This window comes from Crinia signifera, chromosome 3, assembly GCF_055691185.1.
Source record: "Crinia signifera chromosome 3, ASM5569118v1, whole genome shotgun sequence".
NCBI lineage: Eukaryota > Metazoa > Chordata > Amphibia > Anura > Myobatrachidae > Crinia > Crinia signifera.
Window position 1 is genome coordinate 106,596,431 of NC_139219.1, and position 11,143 is coordinate 106,607,573.

Sequence of the window (11,143 nt, forward strand, 5' to 3'; positions counted from 1 at the left end):
ATCGGCGGTGTAAATGGGTTATATCCGTGTCCATTTACACGGGTCCTCTACACAGGTCCTGGGTAGAGGACCCCAGGTCACCGGCATTTACACGGATAGGACCCGTGTAAATGCTGGTGTAAATGGTCCCGCTGCGGGTCCACAGCGAGCAGCGCTGGGGAAGCTGTCCCCAGGTGCTGCAGGAGGAGGGGGGTCCCTGCGCCTGCTGAGGGGAGGGGGGGTACCTGTCAGCCTGAGGTCGGAGCCGGAGGGGATGATGTGCGCCGCCGCTGTCCCCGGGTGCTGGGAGGAGGGGGGGTGTCTGCAGCTGCTGAGGGGAGGTGGGGATACCTGTCAGACTGAGGTCGGAGCCGGAGGGGATAATGTGCGCCGCCGCTGTCCCCGGGTGCTGGAAGGAGGGGGGTGTCTGCAGCTGCTGAGGGGAGGTGAGGGTACCTGTCAGCCTGAGGTCGGATCCAGAGGGGATGATGTGCGCCGCCGCTGCTGTACCTCCCCCCCGCAGCCGCGAAGTTCCAGTCAGCATCGGGGGTCCCTCCGGCGCATGGGAACTGTACTAGTTCCCATGTGCCGGAGGGACCCCCGACACTGACTGTCTATTCACCGCAGGAACTTCGCGGCTGCGGGTGGAGGTACAGCAGCGGCTGGCGGCGCACATCATCCGCTCTGGCTCACAGTCTGACAGGTACCCCCACCTCCCCTCAGCAGCCGCAGACACCCCCCTCTACCCCCTCAAAATTTTTATTTAAGCAGTAGTTATGTATGTATGTATGTGTGTGTGTGTATGTGTGTGTATATATATATATATATATATATATATATTCGTATGTGTGTGTGTTGCCTCCTGGCAACAAGCAATCCCCCCCCCCCTTGGCAACAAGCAAGCATTTTTAACGACATCCACAAGGAAAGGCAGGGCTGACCCAGGTTCAGTGTAAATGGTGCAGACCCAGGTCAAAGTGCTGTGTAAATGGGGTATAAAGCAGGGTCAGACCCTGGAAACGTTCAAAGACCAGGGTCCAACCAGGGTTTTTGGTGTAAAAGGGGTATTGCCCCTTCTTCCTGGACTGCTACTTTAGTACTTTGTATGTGTATATATGAATATATATATATATATATGTATTGTGCATGCATATTGTTTAAAAACGTGTTGAATCTGCTCATATAACTTGTCCTGCTGCACAACTTGTACTAATGAGGAAGTGTCAAGCACATTTTGCAGTGTGTACTTGACTTTTCCAACCTAGTTCACTTGTAAACACCACCTTTGTATGACAATTAGGACATACAGTGTAATCATTCAAATAAGATCACATAATGTAGTAATGTGTTTAATGGAAATTGGATTTTGTCAAGATCATTCCAACTTTCAGAAAGTTGTGGATTGTGAATAAAATAATTTATATGTTTACCTAGTTTGGACTTAGGACTTTCCTCACAACTTCCCTGTCTATTGTGTTAGACCCATACCGTATTTTCTTAGTATTTGATTACATTTCTTTATAATATGGGAGCAGCTGAAGAGCCTTAAATGTCTGATATTTAGACAAACATATACTAAATAATGTATTTGTACTTATAACCTTAATATAGTATCACACACTTGACCTATGGACTTTTCTTAGCGTTTCTGTCTCTGGTTTCCTCCACCTTTGTACACCTGTGCTGATTGCAGGTTGGGCAGTTGTGACTATTTTTGCACTACAAGTCCTTTTGTATTTAGAATTGTCTATGTTGGTTAATGTAAATGTTTCCATATGCTCGGCACAGTCTGTTTCTAACCCTTATTTGTATGTTAGTAGTGAATGCCCTCGTAGTACAGTGTCTGTAGAAGTGTATAAGCGCAACCTGTGCCCACAAGACTATCTTGAGAGCAGTTCGCTGATAAGGGAAAGACTTACCATGATAATCACCATTAGTGCGATCATCTCTGTAAATACTTCAAAAATGTTAAAATGTTTCTATTTTTTTTGCTTACACTAATAAATACTCTACCTACTATATATAGAATTAACATAGAAGCAAGAAAATCCCCAAAGCTGTCTCGAACTGCACAAGAAATTACAAGGTCCCCTCGATTACCCATAAGGAAGCCTTCAATTGGGTCACCGAGTTTAACTCGCAGAGAATTTCCTTTAGAAGACGTAACCCAGGTGAGAGTACAAGGTTTGCATCAGAAAAACCAAAGTGAGGATATGAGAGATGGGCATTAGGAAGGATAATAAATGCAGGTGATTTGGCAATTGAAGAGCACAGTTTAGTAGTTCTAAACACAACTGATTGAATATTGGAAGGTAGAAAGGATACAGAAAGGCACTCTTTTTGTTGGGGGGCGCACTTTTAAAGAAAACCGTATAATATAAAGTATAAATTTTATTAGTATAGGATAAAAATAATAGGGATGGTCACCCGTATCAAAAACGCTACAATCGCAATGCATAAAAAACACCAAAAGTCACAAAAAAGTGGAAACATGGAGAAACACACAAAAGTACACAAAAAAACAACACAATAAGTACATTTAAGGAGACTGGTCACTGGTTAGTTAAGGTGTAAGGGGGATCATAACCGAGAGATAAAAGAGCTGGCAATATATACAATAAACAATATGTGTCTGAAAGCAATCACCATCATTTGTCTGTAGGTCAGAATGGTCAAAGTGGTGGATCAGTTGTATTATTAACACACACCGGTCCAGGAACTTATCCCAGTTTATGAGAAATGTAGATACAGCGGCAAGCCGCTTATAGAATATAGGCATACCGCCTATCATTTAGGCAGCAGAAGCTGATTTTGCACAGCTTTGCGAATAAGATGCATTATAATTTTAAAAAGACGCTCAACACATGGCATGGCGCAACTGGAAGGGCCGTTTAACACTCGTGGAGACTAGATGTATGTGGACATCTGTATTTTTTCTGCCACCATTGGAGGAAAAAAAGTGCTTCTTACCGAGGATTTGCATTGGGACTAAGTGGATTGCCCCGGGTGAGGTAATTAGGTGTGGCACTGGTTAATGGCATACCTCACTTAATCATTTTAAAGCTAACTGGTTATAACATCTGCTCATATTGTCTTTAAGTTCAGTGAAGTGTCATGACAATAAAACCAAATGGTGAGATTTTTTGGAAATTAGAGTCTTTTTCAAAAGAGGTATTTATTTTTAAAATAAAGCTGTAATAGAACATTGAACACCCTATTTTATGGATACAAAACATAATAAATACACTCATGGATTCTACTATATACAATTCTTGCTACAATTACAGTTTTCTTATGTCTTTTCAGCATAACTACCTTGCTCAGGTCACATCCAATATATGGGGAACCAAATTTAAAATTGTGGGATTAGCGGCATTCTTGCCAGCTAACCTTGGAGCGGGTAAGTTTTTATCTAATATTTTTCTAATTTTTTTTTTTTATTACGTAAAAAAGAAAATGCTGGTTTACAGGTCTGAAAATACAAAAACAAATATCTGAATAATAAAGGAATGAGCTTATTTATTCTAAATACACATTTATCAAATGGTTATGCAATCGACTGGCATAAAGTTTAGCCTTCTACTCACAGGGTTACCTAATAATATAGAACAATCATTATAGCATTGGAATGGTCATTATACAATACCTGTGGTTGTGCAATAAATTATTATAAAACATTTTTTATAAATATTGTGCATAAATAAATAATATGCCCTGGTTCCTGGCTCAAAATGCAAAAGCTGATCAGGGTTGCCCACACATAAAAGCACCAACCAAGTTTGTCACCTGGAGAAGCTTTCCATTAACAGGCTCATTTACTTTTGTCCTATCCACTGGTAAGCAATTGATGTTAATATTATTGGTGCAGTCCTCAGCTCTTTCTCCCCTGCAGCCAGAATGACATCTGTAAGTATAAGGTCCTCGTCTCTGCATTCTAGAGTTGTCTTTTTCCAGGACAATTTGACATCGGGTCTCCTTCTAATTGGTTTTGCTCCATATTGAAGCTTGAGGTCCGGCAGCCAATCAGGAGCCACCACTGCCTGATTGGTTGTCCGGCGTGGCATTTGAAATAGCTGTTGACCTTCTATGATAAAGCCGCAGACAACAGCGGGCCGAGACTTGCAGCGCCCCATGCAGTTACACGGCTCATCCACCATGTAAAAACGGCCCTGGGAGCATACACCTAACCCACTATGACTCGATCTGTGGACCGGATCATAATATAATCCTATTACTACATGCATAAATAGATCAATACAATAATTCAACATAACATGACCAATGCACATGATCATTATACAGTTCTGTAGAATTGTATAATGTACTGTAGAGCAGAACACGAACAATTCATTGCTAATAATACATCTATATTACACTCACAAGCAGCAAAAAGACAATCTGTCACTCTCCCGGTGGTCGGAAACTCCTCTTCCAAGCATGCTGTGCAAGGTGATCGCCAGCGAGGGCATTCTGGTGATTCTTGACACTGAATGAGAGGCGCTCCATCTGTATTATGTACAGGAGCAACGATAAATTGCATACAACCAAACAGTGTAATACTGTATATCATTAGGTCATTGCAGTGTGTGTGTGTGTGTGTGGTCAGTTTTGATTATTCTGGGATCAAGATAAATCATCAGTAAAATTAAGAAATGTTTTGTGAAGGAAAGGAAAGTAAATGAATGCTGTTAGGCAGCAATTCTAGCCATTAGACCAGTGGAAGCTAACCCTAGCCCTCGAGAGCTACCAACAGTTCACATTTTCCAGACAACCTAGCTGCTGCACAGCTGCACTCATTAATCACTGACACATTTTAAAAGATCCACAGATGGAGCTAATTAGCTCACTTGTGATTCTGTGAGGAGACCTGCAAAACATGCACTGTTGGTAGCTCTCGAGGACTAGGGTTGGCTACCCCAGCATTAGACCAAGCTTTGAATATAAGGAGGAAAAATGTCAAGTGATGTATGGGGCATGAATCAGAATGAAAATCTAGTGTTATGTATTTGAGGAACGGGGGCTCCAAACCGGTATCTTGCCTAGAGCCCAATGAGGTCTACATACAGCTCTGGGATTTGTTGTGTTAAGCTGGTTTAGAGAATAAATGCAGATCAGACAGTTGGCAGCTGAACCTTTTTCAAAATTGTAATTACAGAATTTATAAAGATGATTGTTTTGAGTAGCAAGCTCATATCCCATATTTGTAAAAACTATTTCAAATGTAAATGGATGCTATAGGTTATGCCAAATACATTTTGATTAGAATTTTGTTTTTCTTTACTGTAGAAGGAAAGGGACTGCTTTATGTTTTTGTTATGACTAACCTGATCTTCTATACCATTTTAACTGTGTAACCATTTTAATAAATATCACTCACTATGTTTGTGCATTAAGGTAATTTGACTTCTCAGGGTGGTTATTGATTACCTATTTAATTTTAATTGTTAATGTCTTTGATGCAGTTATTTATAAGACAAGTTTGCTGCACCTTCAGCCGAGACAGATGACTATCTACCTGCCGGAAGTGCGAAAAATTTCCATGGACTATATAAATTTGCCAGTATTTAATACAAATGTGTTCAGTGAAGATGAAGATGATTTACCAGGTGAGAACCCCTTACTGTGTGGTTTATGAAATTGAAGTGATGCTTCCCAAATGTTATTCCTCTTAACCTGCACAAGAATGATAGTCTCATTGGCACTTACTAATAGTTCATAAATCTATATGAATTAAAAAAAATTATAATTTTTAAATATTTGTGAACAAATAGACTTGACAGCACTAATACGTTACTGATAATTGAAGGTGTGTGCATGCTCTCTTTTTCTCTCTTCTTCCATTTATAGGTCTATGTATGTTCATATGTGTCCAAATACATCTGTGCTTTGTGTGATACAAGTTAGGGAATTATACATAACGCTGGAGCTCCGTGTGATTCTGTAATGCTGGGTGTCTTTTTTACTACTTTTTACAATAAAATGCATCTTAATATGCAAATGAGCATAAAGGAAGGACAAACAGCTTCTGCTGTTTACAATGATATGCTGCATGCCTACTGTATAATCAGTGTGTGGCTGCCGCTCTATCTGCAATAGAAATGGAACATAGAATTCCATATGTAGACACAGCCACAGGCATGCCACGTGTCATTTTTTAATAGCTTATGCTCCAGAGAATATCCACACTGTTTTGCAAATAAGACACATTTTAATGAAAAAGTCACCTGGTCCTACAAAGTCACACCATGGCATGACATAACTAGAGGGCTGTTTATATTGGCTAGATGTACATGGATACATCTGGATAAGGTACTTTTTGATATAGTATACTATTCTCTAAAATAGTGTTTATTAGTATTGTAATTAGTGAATTATTTAGCTTAATGTGGAACCAAAATAACATACATTTTTTCCATTTTTTTCTTCTCCTTTTGTAGTAACTGGAACATCAGGGGTACCTGAAAATAACCCACCTTGCACTGTGAATATCCCCATTGCACCTATTCATAGTTCTGCCCAAGCCATGTCACCAACACAAAGCATAGGCTTGGTTCAGTCACTGCTAGCCAATCAGAATGTACAATTGGATGTGTTGGCTAATCAGATGGTATCTCCTTCGCCATCAGATCATCCAGTAGAAAATGCTGTTCAGTTTCCAGCAACAAATCGATACTCCAATCCAGGGCAAGTGATATTTGGTGGAGTTGAAATGGGGCGCTTGCTGCAGCCTCCTTTGCCCCACCCACCCCAGGGTGCAGTACAATTGTCTGTTGATCACAGTGACAGAGACCATGAACATTCTCAGAAGCCAAAACCTTTGCGTCCAATCCCTCAGTTTGCAGAAGGAGATGCTGTTGTTTTCACAACTGTTCAAGAAATGCAGATGAACAAACTTAATCCTCCCCCTCCATATCCAGGAACAATCCCTGCTCCTCCAACTTCAGCAGCACCTCCACCGCCAATCCCGCAGCCTCCCGTGGATCTCTGCCTAAAAAAAGGAGACTTTTCCCTGTTTACGAGTGGCCATTATCAGACTCCACTTGGATATGAGCGGATCACAACATTTGACAGTAGTGGAAATGTTGAGGAAGTTTGCAGGCCACGAACCAGAATGCTCTGCACACAAAACACATATACCCTTCCAGGTCCAGGAAGCTCTGCAACATTAAGAGTTTCTGCAACAGAAAAGAAAATTAAGCAACCTTGTACCAGTGCCACACTTAATAGGCTTACTGTTCCCCGATATTCCATACCTCCTGGAGATCCACCACCATATCCCGAGATTGCAGCACAGCTTGCTCAAGGTAGGAGTGCAGCTCAGAGAATAGACAGCAGTCTCATCCATGCTACTCTAAGGAGGAATAGTCGTGAAGCTGCTCTTAAAATGGCTCAGATGATGGATAATCAAAGGGCAACACTACAGCCTCCACCCAAGTCAAAAAGCAATGTTGTGACTGGACAGTACCAACAACGGACAGCAACAGCACTGTACACTTGCAGCCAATGTAGTAGTAGCACTGGAGTTATGAGCAGTAGCATCAGTAATCATAGTGGCAATATGAGCACTAACACCATAAATGCTGGAAATATGCGCCCTGATTTATCCACAGCTTGTGGTCCACAGCAGAGTACTGTTATAGTACACTCTGCCAGCGCCACTCCTTTAGCATCCCAATCCTCATATAATTTATTAAGTCCTTCTGAAAGTTGCAGAGACAGAACAGATTATATAAACTCTGCCTTTACAGAAGATGAATCTGTTTCCATTCATTGTCAGGTAGAAAAACCAGTCAGGCATATAAACCATACTGAGGCAGGACTTACAATAAAACGGCCTCCACCATATCAGTGGGACCCAATGGTAAGTGAAGATGTATGGGTGCCACAAGAAAGAACAGCTCATAATACATTGCCAATTCCCCGCAGGCCTCCACCCCTTATCCTTGGGCAGGGCCAACATTTAGATATGTCACGTGTGCCATTTATGTCTCCTAAGTCACCTACCAGCCCACTTTCTACATTCCAAACAAACTTTGGAGTTGGGATACCGTATAATGGTAGTTATAATATCCCACCTCCTCTCCAGCAAGTACAAAAACCTTGCTCCCCAAAGGAAGCTTTAGCTCCACCTCAGTTTCTGCAACAGGATCCCACCATAGTAGTACAATCAGCATATCCACCCAACCTGCCTTGTTGCCCCTTGCCGCCAATGTATCCTGGAAGCAGTAATTGCAATGGTTTGCAGCTTCCTGCAATAGCGCTGCACCCATGGAACACATACAATGCATGTCCACCGGCACAGAACTCACACTCTACCCTTCCACCAAAACCTCATTTGTTGCCAGAAAAAATGGTCATCTCACCCCCTCAGACAGATCTCCAAAGTAATGTGGGCACAGAAGTTATGGTAGAAACTGCTGATAATTTCCAGGAGGTCTTATCCTTAACAGAGAGTCCTGTACCTCAAAGAACTGACAAAATTGCTAAGAAAAATCGTAAACGTTTAGACAGCCGAGCTGAAGAAGGAAATGTTCAGGCTATCACTGAGGGCAAGGTAAAAAAGGAAGCAAGGACATTGGGTGACTTTAATTCCCTGATTGCAAGCCCCCGACTTGGAAGAGAAAAGAAGAAGGTAAAGAGTCCAAAAGATCCTCTAAAGTCTAAGAAGCTAAATAAGACAAATGAGTTCCAGGATAGTTCAGAGAGTGAACCGGAGTTATTCATCAGTGGTGATGAACTGATGAATCAGAGTCAGAGCAATAAAAAGGGATGGAAAACCAAGAGGAATCTTAGGACAGCTAGTGATTTAGATGAGTTCAAGTGTCGGAAAGCAAATGATAAAGATGATGGCAGGTTGGGAAGCCAAGGATTTGTCTATGTTATGGCCAACAAGCAGCCTCTTTGGAATGAGGCAACACAAGTCTACCAGTTGGACTTTGGAGGTCGGGTGACTCAGGAATCCGCAAAAAATTTCCAAATAGAACTGGAAGGTAGACAGGTATGAGCAAAAGATTTGTTTTTTACTTTATTTGGAGGTTTTTATATTTAGCACATAAGTGTAAATATGTTCTGATCTGGCTCAAAGAAACCACAGACTTATTGTACATTTTTAAGTCTGGATTATGTACAGATATTTTATTTTATATACAATTTGTAATCTTGTGAGGATCTAATATTGCATAGTGCTTCACATGTTCACATTTTAGAATGGCGTTTTATTTTGTAATCAACCAGCTGACCACAATATGTTGCTGTGAACAATCAAGCTACTGTAGTACATTGAGTTTGGTTTGTGCCTTGTGCACTCCATGCTTTATTATATTCTTATAGGGTCTTAAATGAAAGAAGTGTTGATCCATGTGCTCTCAACTCTCCTTGTGCTGTTTCCTCATACTCTAGTGTTGTACTCGCCTTTCTCCATGTTACCAAATGCGCCTTGCATGTGAGGCATGAGTTAAAACATTTGCCATAAGCAGTGCATTGTGTTTTACTAATAAACATACACACTGCATCCTTAATCCCCAACCAGCCACAGCACTAGACAATTGGGCTGGTTTCTAATGCATATGTTGTCCTCTTGTACCTTCCTGGAACAAAATCTTGAAAAAGATCCACCCACATGCTACTAATGAGGCAGTGCCAATTATTCTGGGTTGTCTCTGCTCTTTTTAATTATGATTTGCCACGCAAAGTGGGTTGGACAGGAAAGAAGCCTAGTGGTTTTTTTTTAGTGCAGGGCAGTATCCAAGAGCATACCTCCCAACTTCTGTCCTGAAGAAATAGGGACACTCGCCGCGTGAGCGCCCGAAAAGGGGGCGGGGCGTATGCAAATGAGGGTGCGGATTATGCTAATTAGCCGCAACCTCATTTTTATACGAGAATAGACGCACAGCGTCTATTCTACTAGATTGGGGGGTCTCCCAACTGCCACCCCCCGCAGCGGGACAATGCCTGCCGCGGGTGGGACAGCGGGACAGGACCCGAAAATCGGGACTGTCCCGCTGTAATCGTGACAGTTGGGAGGTATGCAAGAGTAAGGAAGGGCACACTTATTTCACCTCATGTTTAATTACACAGTGTAGCATTTGTGGTCATGGTGATTGGAGGCCAATCTACATTCTTTGCTTTTCACTATTTTTTTTCCTGTAGGTGGCTTAGCAGTTTATATTTTAATAGGTTTTTTTTTACATTCTGTTTCTCAAATTTGTAAACCCTGTGTGTTCTTGTCCTCTGGCCTTGTAAGAACTGTGTGCAGCCATATTTGTAGGTCCTATATATATTTAGTAGATATTACAGCTAATCTACTTACTTACTCTGCTTTTTTTAGTGCTAAATATTATCAATATGATATAATCATTGATAGATCTTTTTTTTTTTTTTTTTACCAACAGGTGATGCAGTTTGGACGGATTGATGGCAATGCATATATTTTGGACTTTCAGTATCCCTTTTCGGCCGTCCAAGCCTTTGCAGTGGCTTTGGCTAATGTGACTCAGCGCCTCAAGTGAGCTCAGCACGGGACACAAACATTTCATCTAGTGTTGTGTTTGGAACACGGGATAATGCAGCAACATTTTGTTAGTATAGATAGTGCAAATGGAAAAAGAAACATTGAAGCATTCAACTGGAAACAAACACTACCGCCTGTGTGAAGGCACTATGTTTTATTTTATTTTGTTTTTCTTTCTTTCTTTCTTTCTTTTTTTTTATTGCAATTTTGCTGATGGTTGAATCAGGAGCCATTTCATATTATGGGTGGGATTGTGGCTTTTGACTTGTATTGATGGATCTGTTCTGTTATGTTTGGTGCAATAGATGTTAGAATATTACATGGGAAAAACTGCCTTATTTATAATAATATAATTTTTTTGGGAAAACTGTAAACTATGTGGTTCATTGACCTGTTTTTTTTTTTTTTTCTCAGTTTGTAGAATCACAAACTAAATAAATGCAACTAAACAATATTTTTAATACTTGACTGCATTCAAAAAAAATTGTGTGGGTACTGAAAGTTGTATAAATATCTTTACTGAGGGGTTCTACATGAAATTATTTCTAAAAACTTTGCATTTTTGTTCGCATTTGCAGGAAAAGCAGTGTTTTTTTTGGTTTGGATCTCTATACCAAATTGCAAAAACGATTTGTAACGGGATGCAGTTAAGAT

The 11,143-nt window shown here is 40.9% G+C and overlaps 1 protein-coding gene across 1 annotated transcript in view; it reads left to right on the forward strand.

The window, feature by feature from the left end:
• TULP4 (TUB like protein 4) overlaps positions 1-10,943 on the forward strand; it is a 171,470-nt gene extending 160,527 nt beyond the window's left edge. The window contains exons 11-15 of the mRNA XM_083176351.1: positions 2,006-2,150; positions 3,286-3,379; positions 5,442-5,585; positions 6,417-8,977; positions 10,371-10,943. Of these exons, the coding sequence (XP_083032477.1) occupies positions 2,006-2,150; positions 3,286-3,379; positions 5,442-5,585; positions 6,417-8,977; positions 10,371-10,487 (3,061 nt within the window). The 3' untranslated portion in view covers positions 10,488-10,943. The remainder of the gene's footprint in view (positions 1-2,005; positions 2,151-3,285; positions 3,380-5,441; positions 5,586-6,416; positions 8,978-10,370) is intronic.
• The last annotated feature ends 200 nt before the right edge of the window (positions 10,944-11,143 follow it).